Source organism: Amphiprion ocellaris, chromosome 10 (assembly GCF_022539595.1).
Source record: "Amphiprion ocellaris isolate individual 3 ecotype Okinawa chromosome 10, ASM2253959v1, whole genome shotgun sequence".
NCBI lineage: Eukaryota > Metazoa > Chordata > Actinopteri > Pomacentridae > Amphiprion > Amphiprion ocellaris.
In genome coordinates this window covers 30,458,147-30,477,396 of record NC_072775.1, presented here as the reverse complement: position 1 = coordinate 30,477,396, position 19,250 = coordinate 30,458,147, and the positions used below count along the sequence as shown (strand labels likewise).

At 40.5% G+C, this 19,250-nt stretch overlaps 1 protein-coding gene and 1 non-coding gene across 2 annotated transcripts in view; one reads left to right on the top strand and one right to left on the bottom strand.

Moving 5' to 3' along the window:
- The window catches only part of LOC111568578 (contactin-associated protein-like 4), a 188,509-nt gene that overhangs the window by 140,971 nt on the left and 28,288 nt on the right, over window positions 1-19,250 (bottom strand). The window contains exon 2 of the mRNA XM_055014360.1: window positions 620-730. Coding sequence (XP_054870335.1) covers window positions 620-730 — 111 coding nt within the window. The remainder of the gene's footprint in view (window positions 1-619; window positions 731-19,250) is intronic.
- trnas-uga (transfer RNA serine (anticodon UGA)) lies at window positions 4,189-4,264 on the top strand. Its single transcript is given in 2 exon segments — window positions 4,189-4,225; window positions 4,231-4,264. It is a non-coding gene; the product is annotated as a tRNA-Ser (tRNA).

Below are 19,250 nucleotides of genomic sequence, written 5' to 3'. Positions count from 1 at the left end.
CCCTCCCAGCTGATTCTGAGCTTTGATGTAAGGATAAAGCTCCATAACAAATCACAATCTTCATTTTGTCAAAGCCTCACATCAGCTCCAACCCAAGACTCCCTGCTGGGTTTCCATGTAGGACGAACTAACGGCATTCGCATTTATTTAACGGCACCTATGGAGAATAAAGACAGGACAAAGCAAATATTCCTTGGTCTCTTTTTTTGTTGTTGTTGTCGTCTCTGAGTAATTATTCTGATCCTCTGTCTACCTCCAAACTGGTTACCAGTGAATTACCTCTGAGTGTTTGTGAATCCGGTGAAAACTTTTCTGTTTGTTGTGTTTTTTGCTTTGTGTCCTGAGCTTAAACTAAGTCTCCTCTCCGCTGAGCTCTACAGCAGCTTCTTAGTAACAGAACAAAGATCTCTCCTCTCTGTTTTCCCTATTAGACTCAAGTAAACATCACATTTCACTGGACTGAAGGAGAAAGTCCCGTCTTAGAAACACATTACATCAGACCCTAATACACACAGCAACAACAACACAGTTATATCCAGTCTGGTGTTACAGCGTCTGAACAAACGCAGCATCAGCAAGTCTTATCGAGTCAACCTCAGCAGCAGAAACTCGTCCTCACCTTCTCTCTTGTTGAGTTTGGCGAAACCCGGAGCGTGGCTGCTGGACAGCTGGGAGGAGCTTCTGAAGGACGACGGCGGCAGATTGGACACCAGGCCACTGTCACACACCTCTGTGGACCAACGACAAAGCAGAGACGAAAATCTTTAAAAATCACTGGAAGTATTTGTCATATGTGGTCATTTTGAGGAATCAGGACAGTTTGTCACGTGTTTTTGAGGCTCTGTGGCTTCAGTCTTTGGTGTCTCTTTGTTGTTTCTCAAACACTGATGACGTGTAGAAAGAAGCTCCGCTGATACTGGCTTAATTACATAATAAGAAGTTTAGTACTACAAAGGAAACCAGTGTCAAACAAGCACTATGGATTTGCTTGGAAGATGACTGTCTGCCGAAAAGAGTCTACCTCCTCGAACCACAGTTTAGAACACACTTTCATAGGTTTATACATAGGACACCAATATACACAACTTCCTTGCGGTGAGCGACTTGTCCTTCCTGATGTGACCACACCACATATCTGCAGCTAGTGGTTGTTGGATATACAGCCAAACTGTAGCATCCAGCCAGTGAAAAGTTGTACATACATGTGGTTTCCAAAGTGTTAATTCACGCATTCGTTTTGTTTTCTCTGTTATGGAAAACCGTGACCCTGTAATCGAGCGACATGCCGGTGTTTAAGAAGCTGAAAGCAAATTATTATAATCTTACCCTTATAAAACCGGAGTCACGAGGTGCTTCACAAAGGAGCACCAATTAAACATGAAAGGAGATAATGAAATATTAAAAAGGGCAACAATAAAACATCAGAAAAGACAATCAAACATTAAAAAGGGCAAAAATGACTCAGTAGAAAAGGCATTACAAAATGTTATACGAATGCCAATCTGCACAGGTGGGTTTTTAGAAGCTTTTTAAGCTGAGATACTGAGCTGTAAAAAAAACACAAAAAAAACCCCAGTAAAATCACAGCCCCCTTTTGTGAAACCATCTGCTGAGATGATGCTGTTGATCAGTGAAGATTATTTCTGTTTTTTTAAATCGATATTTTATGAGCTCCTCCTGCTTTATCCGAGCTTCATTTGGAATGAATGGGCTGCTACTTTAACATATTACACGTTTTTCCTCCTGTGTTTTGGACGGAAACTACACATAACAACATGCATGATATTATGATGAGGGATATTCAAGTCAAATAGCATAATATTGTCGGAAACTATGCGTTCCAATTTCCAGAACAGTTGGATAAAACTGCATGAGACAAATAAAATTGCCCCTGAAAAGTTCTCAGTTCACAGAATCCGTTTCATCAGCTCTACAAAATTAGTCTAAATGATCTGTTAATTATCCAATTTTACAAGCAAATCAGATTCAATCAAACCTTATTAGATCATCAAAGCATCAATGACACACAAAGACAATAGTAGAGCAACTAATACATGAATTAGGACTGAAATCACAAATAGTTTAGCTACTAAACAGGCATTCATCATTAAAGGACTTTACCTCCAAGCAACACTGTTTCAGCAGCTTCTATATCTGCAGAGTGAATTATTAAGCAAACTTTTGCACATCCAAGGGCACATTTGGAGCTGAAATGAAATAAATAAACCAAACATGTGTCCTTTACAATGGTCAAGGTCAAAATAGCAGGAAGACAAATTCACCAGAAATTTCCTTTACATGGTTCCAGCTGTAAAAGATAGTTTTAAAAAGCCCCACCTCATCCTGCTGTTCCTACAAAACTGTGCTGTCGTCTTTTTATAGCGTTGGTTCCTAACATCTATGCAATGTATATCCTCTTGTTTCCACTTATTTAAATGCAGAAAAAATGGCAATATTTAAATACTGGCTCTAAGATACTAGAACTCCAGGAGCAACCTCGCAGCAACGTCCACTCAACTTCCAGGAGAGAAACTAAATGAAGAGGCTGGGAAAAGTGGACAGATGTCCTGAGTGACGAAGCACCTGCAGGTTCAGGAGAGCAGATGTAGCCAAGAGAGAAGCACTGTGTTTTTGCCAGGTTGCAGGGTTTAATGTCAGCTAAGTGAAAAAACAAGCCTTGGACGGCACACTCCTGTCTCTGAGTGCACAGTAAGTAGTTTGTAACAGCAGGTTGGTACGAGAATGTCTCCTCTCTAAGCATGAAAATAAACATTGCTGTTGTTCAAAATTGTGAGGGAAGTTGGACAGGAGTGTCTAAACTCAGCAGCAGAGTGTTTCACGGAGCAGAGATCAACAGCACACTCAGGATGCGTGATACCCGACGCAGCTGGAGGTGGATTATTCGCCGCCTCTTATCCTGAATGAAAAACAGTCAAATTGTTAATAACAGCAGGAGGGGGGAGCTCACTGACGCTGAGAGGAAAAAGGTCTTTGTATCTCTAAATGATCAGCTTTTCAGGATGAAACAAGTTTATTCCGACAGATTTTTGTTGCACTCTAAAGTCTTTAAGAGGTAATAACGACAAACAAACCGCTGCGTCTGTGGATCCGGCAACATGAGTGGAATCTAATCAGTGGGAAGCAGGTTTAATGTTCCCCAGGTGGAAACAGGTCTTCAGCTGTAATGGCACTATATTTAGATGAATGAGCGGTGCAATAATGTCCAGTTGGACGAGTGAATGGTGTAATTCTGCCTCAACGGATAAATGAATACTGTAATCATGTCGTGTTGAGGAGATGAATGGCGTCCTGAGTGACTCATTACAGGCTGGATGCTGATGGAGATGAATCAGTGTTGTCAGACGAAACCTTTACATGCTTCAAACATTTGGTTTATGGATGACTGACTGCACTAAAAGCATCATATATTACACATTATGCAACAATTAACATTTATTAAGCTTGTTTTAATTGGCTTATCTCCCAGAAGCTTGTAAAAATTCACACTTTTTTTCCCTCAAATTGAAGCAGCGAGGAAGTTTTGCTGCAGCTACTTCTTCCATTCGTTAAACACACATAACACGGAGACATAGTATAATAAGCCAGGACAAGACAAGACACAGGATAGAAATGAATATTTGTTTTATGAGATTGTGGTCTCCAGTGTAACTGTATCACACACAGATTCATGAACGTCAGCTTCATTAATATTCACAGTTTTCCTCTCCAGCAGCAGACTGTAAGCCTAAGCCAAACTAGTGCTACCTCCATCTGAAGCCTCTCCGCTAATGGATGTTGTTCTCCACCACTGAGACAAGAGCCAATTACTATGATTCACGCTGCAGTCTGATCCGAGCCCACAACTCCGACAACAAGGCGTTAGCTTCGATTACTCTGTCAACACTGGAGCACTTCATCTCAACAGCACGAGTCTTCACCTGCCTCTCGATATCCACCACGGCCTGATAATTTCATTTGTTTAAGTGGAATACCACTGAACTTACAGAAGCACTTTCCACATGGAATTTGTAGCTAGACAGATTAACAACAGCATTTGCTTGTTTATCTTTAAGGAAGAATATGGAATGAAAGTAAAGGATTAGCAGGACCGATTTTAATCATCGGTTTGACTCCAAAACCAGAACCTTGGTAACGTGGAGCATTTAAAGTGATCAAGGACAACAAAATGCTGTGATGGCCGAGTGGTTAAAGTGTTGGATTTGAATGGGAATTCCATGTACAGGTTCAAATCCTGTTCACAGCAAGATGGTTTAGAAAAGACCACTGGGGCACCCTGGTGGCTCAACTGGTTGAGCAGGCGACCCATGAATAGGGGTTTTAGTCCCTGAAGCATTTACTGCAGGTCTTTCCCCCACTCTTCTTCCTACATTTTCTGTCTCTCTCTACTTACAACTATAACAACGGCTAAAAAAGCCCCCAAAACAACTTAACAAATAAATAAAAACTTGTCCAAATGTGCAATATTTATGCTAAGCTAACTTATTTAGTTTAGCTTAGCAGAAAGAGCTGTACAGCTATTTAGTACTTTAGGCTATACACATATTTGGTAGCAAAAAGAAAGTATAATATTAATAATGCACCAGAAAACATGTTTTTTTTTTCTTGCAGGAAGTGATTCTTCATTAATTAAGGCTTTTAAGCTACTGAGCAGATGTTTTAGGGTTTAAGCCTCAGTGCTGACAAGTACTTAGCAAAGCTCTTAACCCCGTCTGCTCCAGGGGCGTCTTTGTGCTGCTCATCCCGACTTCCCAACAAGCTGGCATCGATAAATCCATCAATAAAACTATGCATATATGCAAGGAAAGATTTCCTGCCAGATACTGAAGCACCCAAATGCACCACAGAGGCCAAAGGTGGCGAGATCCTGCTCTAACTTATGTCTGATTTTTAATGTGGCAGCGGCTGACTGTTAATATTCTACAAGGAGCACATGTGGGGATGAACACCCTAACAATTTTAGCCTTGTCAGCCGTTTGAAGCAAATTTGCAAATTGCAAGAAAGGTGTAAGGTGACTGTAGGTTTTGCAAAGACATCTGCAACATGTGAACAACAATTTGTGCAACTTGCGTCACTATTTGGAGTCTGCAACCGCTCTGGTGAAATGTGGCGACTCCAGTTGTTGCTTTCAGTAATTCTTCAGTAACACACCTTAAGTCAGCTGAGGACAAGACAGTCAACAGTCTCATCTAAACACACACATGATCAAATGTGATGTGCAGTACATACATGCATAATTAACTGTCAGTCCCTTGTGTGTGCTTAAAACAAAATGGAATTAAAATGCATTGGTGGAATAACATTCACTCAAATAATATAAGAAAGTACAATTCTGACGTACCTGTCCTTGTTACTTTAAGCATTTCTATTTTATGCTACTTTATATTTCCACTACACCTAATTTAAGAGGAAAATAGTTTACTTTCTACTCCACTGCATTTCTTTAGCTTTAGTTACAGCTTTAGTTACTTTTAAAATAAAGATTTTACACAATCAATGTCATAAAAAGCTTTTAAAAATAACATGAACACATTGTTAAGGATTACACCTGTGGTTTCCAACCTCTGGCTCACATTTCACACGTCTCTAGTTTGTTAACAGCTCCACCAAATAGTAATATTTCCCTTTCACATAATTTAATTTTGGTAAATACTCAAATAACGTAACAGTAAAACTGAGAACAGATTTGTGTATCAGATTCTTTCCTTCACTATTAAACATTTGATTCAGATTCCTCTTCTCTTCCTCTATATAAAACTCGATATAAAACATTCAAACCTGCAGCAGCTTCACTATTAACAATAATATATCAGTCAGATGGACCAGCTACATATTACTGCTAATATTTGTGTACTTCTACTGAGGTAAAGGGTCTGAATACTTCTTCTGCTACTGTTCCAAGTATGAGTGAAAGTGAATAGAACTATGAAATAAATGCTAATGCTGCTCTGTATCTGCTGGATGTGTGAAAACTGGTTCATGCAAGGTGAAGAATTATAACTTTAAAGGCTCATATACGCATGCAGAGTAAGTTGTAAGTCTATGAATATTTAGTTTTAACACCAGAGAGCCTCCAACTTGGCCTCAGTGACTCTGAGAATTTCCTCTTTGATTCTGAAATTATCTGGTATTGATACAGTATTGGTATTGTGTCCAGGACAGTTTGTTGCAGCAGTTATAATTAAACATCCTCCAGTACAGTACAGATATCCTGCACTTTATAATCAAACTTATGACGAGTTGTGGTTTGAAGGTTCATACATATTTAATTCCACTATTCTAAAAGCTCCTCAACAATCATCAGAAGCCTCCAGCTCTGTGGTCGTCTGAAGCTCCTCTGATAGTCTTTATCCCTGCAGGCCTTGCCCTGACAGACACTTGTTGCTGTGGGCGGTGGGTGAGCTCTCAGTGTGAAAAGCAGCTGAATTGCAGTCGTCTGAAGAGCTGAAATGAGAGGGACGGCTCTCCAACGTGGAGTGCTGTAATCCCTGAGGAGATAATGTGTGGTGAGGTGACACTCAGCAGAGAGAGCGGCGGACTTTAAAAACACTGGGCCGCTTTTCTCCAGCGAAGCTTTGGCATTTAAGAAGCAGCGTCCCTGACAGTGTGACCAGTGGAGCACAAACACAGACAGCTCAGAGGAAAACGGAGCTAAATGTTCAATACCTGCTGGCCTCTGCAACCAATGAACCTCAACACTGACCCTGGCTGTGCTGGACAGAGAGCCTTCCTGAAAATTAAACTGCTGCACCTTCCTCCAACACAAACCTCTATTCTTAGTGTCGATTCTCACAAAATAAAACTTTTCTCCTCACATTTGCCTTTTTCGGACATCCAGATTCCCATAACAGAACATTATTCCTCAACAAATGAGAGTACATTCTGCTGTTCAGAAGTGTTTATGAAAAGAAGAGGATGTCTTTCTGGGAAAGGATGATTTATTTCCTAAATCTAGGAGAGTCTGGAGTATATACTGGCTGACAAAAGGAGTTTCTGCTGCTGGTGGAACAAACACTTGACCAGAAGGACATAAAAGCATTATAATGACATTTGAGTGATGGGAAATATCTTTTTAGCCACCTGGACACCCATCACTCAGCCTCCAGACATTTCATCGGTTCATACAGTGTCGAGTTTATTATTCTGCTGAAGTGACAACAGGTGAGTTTGACCTCATTAAAAAACCTAAAAGGAGGTTTAAAAAAACCTCTAAAGGATAAAAAGCCAAGTATATTTAATCACCCCTGAAACAGCCGACTAAAACCAGAGACAGCGACCACGGCTCATTCACCTGCATTTCTTTACTGAATAACAAAATGCCCACAGAGTCCGTGACAGAGCCGGAGACCCTGAATACCGATGAGCTCCATCCATCACCTCAGCAAACAGAAGGTCCTGCACTTCAGAGCTCTATAAGCCCCACAAACCCAGAGTTCAGCGCTGCTCAGTGTGAGCCGAGTCGACTCGTTTAGCCGTTCAGAGCACGTTGCAGTAAGCAGGATAATGAGGCTCCGGCGATGGTTGTTTTTGCAGCGGAGCACTAACAATCATCCTCAAGTAGAAAACGTCAATGTTCATTCCACTAATCCGCACAACTTCTACTTCCAGTTTGACCCAAAGGGTTTCCAAGTCCGCTCCTCCTCCCCGGATATCCACGAGGAAGGAGAGCATTAAAAACACGACACACTGAGATACTTTGCATTTTGTTTTCGCCTTTAGCTCGACAGCACACTTTGTTTCCTGAATGCCACAGAGGTCAAAAAGAAACCATAAGAGTCGAGAAACTCATATTTGGCAAAAGTTTTTCTAGAATTGTCCCCAAAAAGATCAATTCAACATTAAATCAAATGTTTCATGTCACATTTAGCAATTTTAAGCCCATTTGGGACAGTTTTATCCAACACATGGGAACTGGAACTGTAAATAGTTCACATATTTGTCAAAACACTCCACATAAAGTGTGAATTTCACTGTTGTGTCCAGTTAAATGAACTACTCTTGGACATGCAGAACATCCATCAATCAGAAAAACTGTTGACTCAAAAAATGCAGCTTTAATTTGTGAAGACTAATTGTCCTACTTAACTAAAATCAATGAAGAACAGCAACGACAAATGGTAGAGACCCCGTCTGCATTAAAACCTTCAGTTTAAAGGCATTTAATCACAGTATTTACACCACTCTATTCACAGAAGATGTGTGATTTATCTGCCTCAACCCACAATCTGCATTTGTCTACACAAACTGTGTGATTTTGATTCTGAATAAAGGTTTTGTCTTTAGTTTTTTTCTAACATTTAATGTTCCTAAATGTAACCAAGTCAGTATTGGAGTCTCAAGAATCAGACCTCGACTACCAGGGGTGGAAGGGAGACTGTGTTGGTTCAGTTAGAATACATTAAAAACAGGGTATTGAATAAATTAAAACTGGACATTTTCCACAAAATTCACAGTTCAGATCGTATCATGGCTTTTGAGGAGGGATCGACCGATGTGGTTTTTTTCAGGGTTGATACCGATGCAATTTATTGGTAATCTGTGGAGGCCGATTACCAATAGTTAGCCTTGATACAGATGGCTTTTAATGAGTTAACAACATGTGATAGCAGAGAACCTGTCATTCATAACTAGGCTTCCTCATTAATAGGAGTGACTATAGCTGAATATGTAAATTCTGTCTGCGTGGATCGACTGCGATTGATCAGTTTGTTTCTTAATCTTTCATTGTTCTGTCACTTTAATTGTCCACTAATTTCCATATCTTAATGTATTATGAATTATTGTTTTCCAGACTCTGTTTCAGGTTCATCTATAGCTGCTTTCTAACTTAGCCACTAGCTGTTAGCGTAGCATTAGCCACTGTGACAGAAGCTAATTTCCCGGTTTGTGTTTCTTGCTCAGTATATGCTGCTTGAGAGACATTTTTGAGACCACAGAGTGACGACATGAAATGCCAAATATTGACCACGATAATAAGCCAGGCCAGTAACTGGTCTTTCCCTACGTTTGAGTCTTTGTTTGGATCATTTTTCAGATCAGAGAGGAGTCCAGCCATTGTTTGCTGACTGTAATGTGCCCCGTTTATGAGAACACATAACTGTTTTGTGTCATCTCACTGCTACTTCACATTGAGATTCAGGGAATGATTCCTCACTGAGATCAGGGTTTGTTTTCAGTGCTGCTTGTTTCTCTGTCAGCAGGATTACGCAAAATCTACCAGGCTGAATTTTACGCAACTTGGCGAAGAGATGGAGCACGGCCAATTAAATTTTGGTGCAGATCTGGATCACTTTCTTTTACATTGTGGGATAAAGCATTGGCCTTGGCGGAGGACTGAGCTCTCCAAGTACCTTTTTAGTTACTTTTAAAAGTAACAGCAGCAGTAAAGCTCAGCCCACCTTAGGTAGGGGTCTGTATGGATCATGGATCAACCACAGCATGTTACACTATGTATTAAAAATCAACCCATGTTACCACACTACACTGTTTCATTTGATTCTCATATCTTATTGTAAATTTAATTGGAAAGCCACATCAATGCCCATCTTACATGAAAACTGTCAGGTTGTATCACATATTATCGTGGCCCTAAGAAGCTATATTTAAGCATTTTCCTCTCTTTAATCAACGATGAAGCCCTACTTCGGTTAGATTTGTACATTTGAAGTGTGATTTCTTCTTGTCTGCCGGTCTTCCTCTCAGCAGACACCAACAGTCTGTCTGTCTGACAGCTACCAGAACTGAGACACTCAGCATTTTCCCCTTCTGGCTGCGAGCAACAAAAACAACAACATTTGCTCTTCATCTCCAGTTCTTCATCCAGATTTCGAACACACTCCTGCATAATGTCATTTCCTCCCGGCCTTCAAGCTTCATCCAGCTCCAGCACGCCAGATAATAAGCTCATTATGTACAACACAATCTGTATGTGCAAGACATACAGTAGCCCACATGCATATCCATGCAAACGGCCTGCTCACGCGAACGCCCCTCTGCACCAATCTGCTGCTGCCTTTTGAATGCAGAGAACAATCGTCCTCCTCACTGAGGCTCATCACGCTGATCAACGACGTGGGTGGCTGAGTGGGAGACAGACATCAACCAAATGAAGTGATCAAACCGGAGACGAGCCACATTAAAACCCCTTCATGTGCAAACTGCCAGGTTTAACCCGCAAAAACACCGACGGGGTTGAAACGAGCGGCTGAGAAACGAGATTTCCACCAGTTCAAAACGCTGCTAAAACCCAAAACATTGGCTGTGAGTCACAACGCCGGAATTATGCAGATTTAGAGGGGTATGCTGCAGGCAACATCACTCATACTAATGGCTCCGGGAGGATGTATGTACAATAAAATATCCACTAATTCACCAGCTGCACTCAGTAAATGATTTTAATATATTTGCCTCTAAATGTCTCTTAATAGAAGGCAGCAGACCAACAAGTCTCCATGGAGAAAAAAAAACAAAAACTGTTTGGTACAAAATGTAATTTTGTTCTGTCATTCAAATAAAATACAGGGCACAAAGATATTCACATCATCCAAGCACGTCGGCAAATCTAATTTATTTCCAAAAGGAAACACTGAATTGGACACCGGGGATTCATAAAACTGAAAACTCTGCATTGCAGCAGTAGAAGAGCTTATACTACAAACTATTTTTATGCAAATGAGTACCAGGGCATGATAGTGTTCCTTGTGGTGTTTTCAAAGAGTCATCAATAGTATGCTTGTAATGTCACGTGAGATTAGAAACAGTCTTTGGTCTTTGGGTTACCTGATGTTTAACCTGCTTGGTGGGAATTCTGCATTTACTAGTTCTGTTTAGTTTGTGTAAGCTGATGTGAAAACTGTTGATACATCAGACCCTACCTGAATATGAGTCATGTGACACACCTGACACCCAACACTTTTCTACAGTACATAACAATGCTGCTATTAACTGTATCTGCTCCATCAGACCCCTTCAAAGCCCATTCCTTTCATACATTTTCAAATATAAAATACTATTTAAATCATGGTTATTATCAACTGAGAAATGTGCTTCAGTACTGCCCCACTAAACAACATTTTAAATTACATTTTTAATCAGCAGTCAGTGTGCATCTACTGCTTTCCATCTTGCATTGTTTCAGTGATGCAGCTAAACACTGGCAAAGTCTAATTTTAAAGTGAGCCTTTGAAAAAAATAAGAAAATGCAAATTAAACTTACAAATCAAACAGGCTACATTGCACCATCACATGGTGGCTGCTACTCATTAGTCTAATTACCAGAAGTAGAAGAAATACAGGGTAAAAACCGTAAACAAAACCAATTTTTTGGCCAACCTCCAAAGATCCTTTAAGAAGAAGAAGAAGCAAACAAAACCAATTGTCTTGTTCATCTGCAACAGAGAAGTGGAAAAATGTCCTAAAGAATTCCAGATTTTATGCAGAAAATGTGTTTCCATGTTTTCAAAAACATCAATAACCAACTCAAATAAGCAGAACAGCTTTTTTTTTTTTTTTTTTTGCAAGAGGTAGTTGAGGACGTTTTGTCATATTCCATAGCTTTCATTGACTTTCTCATGCAATACTTTAAAATGCACATTAAAATGCAGTGTAGAAAGGCTGTCTTCTTTAAAAGTGCACCTATCTTTAAGGAGTCCCTTTGTATTTATATATTGTCTGGACTGGTCATCACAGAGGTTGCTGCTGGAAAGTGTGAGTTTCATTCATGCAAGCATATATAAACTCATGTACACTCGGTTCAGTTTCCTGTTGTCATTTATCAAATGTAATAAAAATTTGTGTTTCACTCTCACTTTGTCAAACACAAAGTCAGACAGACCGTAGTTCTGGAAGTGGCTGGAAGCAAGTGAAGCACCAACAGACCAAGAGATGCTCTGTTGAGCGAATATTCGGATATCCGGATACCACCGTTGGGACCGAATATTCGGATATTTGGGTCCAGCCCTAGCAGTCAAGTGCGCTGCTTCACTCTGTCAATCACTGAACAGATACAGAGAGAGTCTTCTTCCTGAAGGGAGCATGGACACCAACAGCTCAGTGGCATTTAAAGCTCGAGTTAAACCAGCTGTGGAAAATTTCAATACACAAAAAAGTGGCACAATATGGGACCTTTAAGGGACTTTTTAAGTACATTAAAAATATTTGTTGAACTAATGAAACTGTCGTAGATGAATAAATTAACAGTACATTTTTTATTTGACCCAAATACCACATTGGAATGAGTAGCTGACAAACATGTTTACCGTATCACTCACCCCTACTTCAGTTGACAGCGACTAGAAGTAGAATATCCAATTTTGATGCTTCCTAGTTTTGTTGAAAATAGAAACTGTGACTGAAAGGAAACACTACAATCCACACCCCATAGTTCCAGGATGAAAGCTGCAAAAAACAGGCAGAGATTTTCACTAACTATCTATTTTTTTCCACCAGAACAAAACCCTTTGTTATCACTATAACGTGCTTTAAATGTGGTCTGACAGCACCAGTATTAATATTCAAAATACTGTCACGGCTGAGCAGTTACTGGAGCACCAGAGCACACATCCGGTCATGGCAGAAACTGTCAACCACAGAGGTTCGTGCCCGATACTAACAGTACATCTCAGCCAAGCCATAAGTTGCTTAAAGTTATTTCGAACACATGGTGTCATTTGGTATTGTAAATAAAGCCCAGCTCTGTTTTTGTGTATTGGTTAAGAGATGTCAGGGTCACAGTGTGAAAACTTCAAGTGGCAGAGAGGAGGACAAAATGTTCTTCGTAAGAAAAATGGTTTAAAAGCAAAACATGAACCATTGCATCAACATGAGACCCTTCTTTACCTGATTTATTTAAAGTAGGGCTGAGACTTGAACACATTAATTTCGATTGATTAATTGCAGAAAAAAAAACGCGTTAAAAAAAAACTAACACATTTAGTCGCACCTTTCTCAGTTCTCAAATTTCTGGCACACCGGTAACACTGGTGCACACTCCAGCCCAGTAGGTGGCGGTAATGAACCTAATGTCTGTTTGCCAGCCATGAAGAAGATGCACAGGACATACTGAGTGATGACAGCACATAAGAAAGAATAGTGAACAGCGAAGGAAGGTGAGACCGCATTGGTTGGCTTGTTGGGCGGAAAGTTTTCTTTTAATACACTTCACAATGGCAGCTTGGATAAAAGTTCAAGTTCATTTTATTGTCTCCTGTGGGAGAAATTTGTCTTAGACAAGGCAAGAAATCAAGCTGCACTGCAACACAATAAAACAGAACACATACTATTGAGAATCCATAAAAAACATGGATGTGTGCAAATTGTCCAACAAAGAGTTTTCTTATCAACGCAGCACTTCAAGCCGATGATATCACCTTAACGCAAACCATGCTGCTGCGAGCACGAACATCAGAGAAAAGCTACTGTACGTGTCCACAGGGCCGTTTTTTCTCGCATGGAAACATGCCACATCTGAATATCGCCTGCATGGTGGGCGGGCCACTAGTGGGCCACTAGCTGGTCACATGACAGCGCTGCAGACCTTCAGTCCAGTAGAAGCATCGGATCAACATGGCGGCTTGGTCGCAAACTTTCTCTGTTACTACGAAAACAGTTCAGCGAAAAGTATCTCTGAAAGCATTTGAGACGAGAAACAAGCTGTTGAATCTGTCTTGGTTTTAGTTAAAGGATGTCTAGTTTAGACATTTAATGAATGTTTCACGATGCATCAGGACTCCGCTCCCTGCACTTCTTTTGCATAATGAAAGTACTTTATTGAAATGAGCTCCGGGGTGATGCGCCATACCTTAGCTACGACAGTCCTGGTACCAGCAAATGGTGGAGTCAGCCCACAGTAGACCACTTTTCAAGACACTTGAAGTGCTTGAGTTTACAAAAAGTCTTAAAATGTTCACTTTAGTAGCTACAATTGCACTTTGAGTTTGCAGTAATCTGTGAATGCAGTAGACAGATGAAAAATGCACAAATAAATATATATGAAACAAACATTTTTGTTAAGGTCACATACATGTCTATTCCCCGATTCAGTTGTCAACCTTAATTTATTTGGCTTATTTTGTCAAATATTGCTATTTAACAAAAATGCAATTAATTGCAATTAATTCATGACAAAGCCTGTAATTAACTTCTAAACAACAGTTGCTGCCCGCTGGGATAGAAGAAGAGCTCTATCCAGAAAATGTTGTTAAGACAAGGGGGGACATGATTCCTGTAAATTGAGTTACAGCTGCAGCCTCTAGAAGAGCCGAGCAATGAAGATCACACCCCGACAGCCTCTTCACACCTTCATTACGAGAGCAGGTCCACAGGGAGCAGAAACCCTCGCTGCACCGACACTGCCATAACACATATTTTATATTAGCTCCACAAAAGAGAAATTGGATGTTGCAACTGAAAGCATGTGTGAAACGCTCTCTTTCCCCACTGTGTGTTTGCGTGTGCAGCCTCTTTACACCTTCACTAAAACCACAACCGGCGCTTGCAGCCGCAGGATCTACTTAGTTTTACTTTGCAGCCATCCTCCCTCAGGAGGCGTTAAAAGATAAGTGCTCTTTAAAAAAGTTCTCTGCAGGTAAATTGATGTTCTCCGTCTTCCCCTGCCTCTCCAACAGTCTGAGCTCAGCTTTCTTGGGGGTAGAAACACAAAGGTGTGGGATTTCTTAACAGATGAGTTTCTGTACTTTCTCAAAGTTACGGAGACAAGATTGATGATAAGTTTTAGCCTGAAATACTGAACCTTCACAGGACTGTAACTGAGCTGGAGTTCAAATCCTGACTCCAATTAGGGTCAGATATGGAGGACATGATGGTGCACATCTAATGTCATAGCAAGTTGGTCACATCCATCTGAACAGCATGAAAGGACTCCCCTGGATCTTATCGGAGTGGCTCACTGGGGAGCTCTGTTCATCCACCAGATTGTATTCTGTCCCTGTCAGAATGACTGCAGTTGCCGCTATGAAAACATATTCTTCGCTCTGGTATTGTCGTCCTTCAGTATAGGAGAAGTCAGCAGGTGGCTCCTCATACTGCTACCAGGACTATTTTCTCGTACCGAATGTACAAAAAAAACATAAGAAATGTGCACTGACTCTAGAAGAAAACCTCCGACACCTGAAAGCACAAGAATAACCAGTGAGCTGTGAGAATTGTGAACAACAAGCTGACCTTCGGGGGCAACGCTGACATGCTGCGCAAAAAAGCAGCCAGAACAGCCATGTTCCACACTGACAGATCCTAGATGCACACATTTTACAAAGCCTACAGTGAGAAAACAATTTCCTTTAGCCTGGTATGCTGCTTTGTCTCTCAGTGCAAAGTCTGAAAGTGCTTTAGAAAGGATGGTGAAGGTTTGCTGTGAGGTTTACAGCAGACAGGTGTTGACTAAGACAAGGTCTGACTGTACATACGAAGGACATCAGCAAATTGTAGCTTGTTCATAGTACATGTTTTTGTAACTCTGTCTTTGGATCAGTTGTTATTTTATCTTGCTATTTGGTCAAATTTTTTGCATATATTTTACAATTTGAAGAGTGAATAGAGTCTTTGGTTCTGACTGTACTTCTGACCTGTGGGCTGGTGGGGATGTTTTAAACTCTATGTAACAGGGTTGTATTATACAGAGTGGGCCAAAAGTACGCTGACAGTTGTTTCACTATTTGTGTCATGTCTTAGATCTAATTTATCCAAACCACAATTCCAAACCAGTTTTCCATATCCCTTTATCACGTTTTGGAAATGTTATTAAGCTATTTCTTCCAATTTTGGTTTTGATTTTTATGTTATTTTTTTTGTTTTTTTTTTTACAGGGATTGTGAGTAATGGCAAACAAATTAAATCAAGAGCAAAGAAAATGGATACTAAAGCAGTATTGGAAGTGTGAAATTGCCAAGCAGGTGCACGCATCATGACAAGAAGCCTGTAACCATCCAAAAGACATTAATTTTAAAATTTTATAGTTTCAAGTTAGTTATTATATGTTGTCATCATTTCATCATTTGAGTTCATAAGGATAATTAAAACTAATTAAAACACAATAAACAGGATGTTAAAGGCAACTTGTTATGATCCCTGCTCCAGCCTCTGCCCTTCCTCCTTCTCCCTCTTTTTCCTTCTTTCTCCCATGGTTCCTCACCTGTTTATCTGTTTTGACCTGTCTGTCTCTTTGGCTCCCTCTGTCTGTCTGTCTGTCATCTCTTCCTCCTGTCTCTCTCTCCCTGTTCACTCGCCCTCTTGCTCTCCCTGCTTCACCTGCCTGAACTCTGCTACCTGCTGATTACTGCAATGAGTGTCAGCTGCAGTAATCAGTTCACTCTACTCACCTGCTCACTACGTCACCTCCAGCTATTTAAACTCAGCTCGTTCAGCTTTTCCATTTTTGGACTCAGTTTTCCCACTGATCCGAGCTTGCTTCCAGCCTGCCACAGCCCCACCTGGACTCTCTTCACCCTCCATCCCTGGATAACCGCCAGTCCCTTCTCTGTATCCAGCCTTCTGTCTGCCAGTCTTGTCTCCCACTAGCTTCTGGATTCCCCCATGCCTGCCTACCTTGCCCCCTTAGTCTGGTTCCCCCCTGGGTTTATGAGTACTCTGTTTGTTGACTTTGTTTAGTGTTTCTGTTTGCGTTTTCCTTGTGTTCCTGTATAGAGTGTAGTTAGTTTTAGTTTGAGTTTTGTTGTCTTGCCTATTTTTTTAGGTCTGGTTTAGTTTTTTCCCCTCCAGTTTTGTTTCCTGCTCTTCTTTAAGCTTAGTTTGTTTTTGTATTTGAATAAATTTCTTAGAAGCATCCGTTCGTCTCTTGTCTGTGTCTGCACCTGGGTTCTCTGATTTTCCCCTCCCATAACAACTTTGATAATGTCCACCTTTTAAAACTGGTGTTTGGTTTAAAAATGTAACACTGTTTTGCAATTTTCATTTGATGGAGAAGTCACATGACCACAGTTTAGTTCAGGGTCACACGTGTGGGATTGTGGGTCAGATGCAATACTTCTGCAGAGGGAAAACGCTAACATTTCCAGAGAGGAAAAGACATGGCCTAAAAACATAACTATTCTGCACGGTCTGAGAGGCACACACAGTAACTGCGATTTAGTTTAAGGTTTCTTTTGTGTCATGTATGTTGGCATTATCTGTTGAAGTGCTTTGTATGGACAGTTTAATGTATTGTTGCATCTGTATGATGTGTGGAATTCATTATATCAGACCAGAGTAGCTACAGAGCCTTTAACACTCCCCCACCTTCACAACTGGCAATTTATCGCAAAAGAAACAAAAGCACTCAGAGCGCAGTACTCTGCCAAGGCTGCGCAGTCGTATTGTTTCCAACGCATGACATCTTGAATAAATTCTGGTGAGCACAGGCTTGTGTTATGCATGTGTACGTTATGTACAGATACCAAATTGCGTCACCTAAATATGTAGCGAGTGGTGGGAATTGATGAGACTCGGAAACACCCTCACAATTGAATCAGTAGTTCCTTGTATGGCTTCTGATGGATGAGTCCCGATAAGTTCACAGCGGTCAATTTGTAGTAGGATCGTGATCATCAGCAGGCAGCGGACATAGTGTTCACTTTTACTTGTGACACTGTGCCAATATCTCGCATTGATACAGAAATCTTTAATAAATCCGTGGGTCCAAACTATAAGCAGCACACTGCCAAAATCTTTGTCCTTGTGTCATTTCTGACCTTCCCTGAAAATTTCATCCAAATCTGTTAGTCTGTTTTTGAGTATTGTTGCTAAAAGATGGACACAGACGGATAAATCAACGCCGATCGTCACATAACTCCGCTGTGTTCCTTGGCAGAGTAATAAATTTGAAAGCACAGGTTTGGTGGTTGATAAGTGTAAGCTGACTTGTGGCCCACCCTGTATATTGTTTCAGCATCAACAGTGGGAGGTGCACGTCAAGCGAGGCATGCTTCAACTCTTTTTGTGCTGGATGTAAAAAGATTTGCACTGTTCTGATTTTCCCAACTCTCAAGTCCCCGCAAAATTACTTGCCTATACAACTAAACTGCGTTCTCAATTACGTTTTGAGGAAAATGTATTTTCTGCAAGATTACGCTTGTTTGTGTCACAACTATATTTCCAATCAACGTATCTTGGCCATTTACTGTATTGCTTTACTGTTTCTCCTTTTCAGCATATATCATGTAATTCTGATAACCCAAAAAACAGAGGAGATGCTTTAAAAAAATGTAGTGAAGAGGTTGCATCTTACCCCCAAAATATAATCCTAACCAATTAAATGTTGCCAAACCTTAACTAAGCCTCTAACATTTAAAAATGCATAACAAAGTGTGAGATCTTCCTGAACCAAGCTGCATAGCAAGTGAAAACTGAAAGTAAGGTCAGAAAACAAAACCTGAATTTAAAACTGCAAACTCTGGTCTCCTGGCTGAAAGCCCAGCTTCTGATTTATGCCTCCATTCTCTGTTTTGTCCTCGTAATGTGGAATCTGTGTCTCTTTCAAACTGGCTGCCTGTCTTTCTACACCACAAGTGACAAATTATGCTTGTTTCAAAACAAAATTACAATTAAGATTGCAGTTTCGTTGGTATTGGAATGTAATTTTGAGTAGACAATGTTGCATTTTCCATGATAAATCTACAACAGAAGCCTATCGGATCTTGTAGGGAATAAATATTTTTAAAATTGGTTGCTTACTTCAAGTTTATCTACAAGATACGGTGTTTGTTGATGTGTAAACTCCACATGTGCACAGAAAAATGAGTGGGGAAAATGCCTAAAAGGAAGATTTGGTTGCAGAAAGAAATGTAGCATTAGTTGTATGGAAACATTTTGGCTACAGAATTGATGGTGTGGACCAAAACCCAGAACCTTGTTGGCCTTGGCTTGCAATTGTTACCAATACACAAGGCAACAGGACTAATTTGAGAATTTAGCTCAGGGCCACAAAGCTGTTTACAACAATGCCAGATCTGAGTGCCATCCAAAGAAAAAAAAGCTTTTTTGGATATCTTTGCCAGAAAAAGGTTCCAACTGGCAAAAGGAAATCCCCAATAATTTTTCACCTTGCAAAAGCCATGAAACCAATTAACACTTACCAGAGAGGGTTTTAAAATCACGATCCACTCGCTTGAGAAGTGGCACATAATACCATGAAACTATTTTTCTGAAGCTGCCGTCGCATGAGCATCACAGAGCTGTGTTAAGTGGAATATTCTGCTGCTACAACAATGCTGTGGTTCAA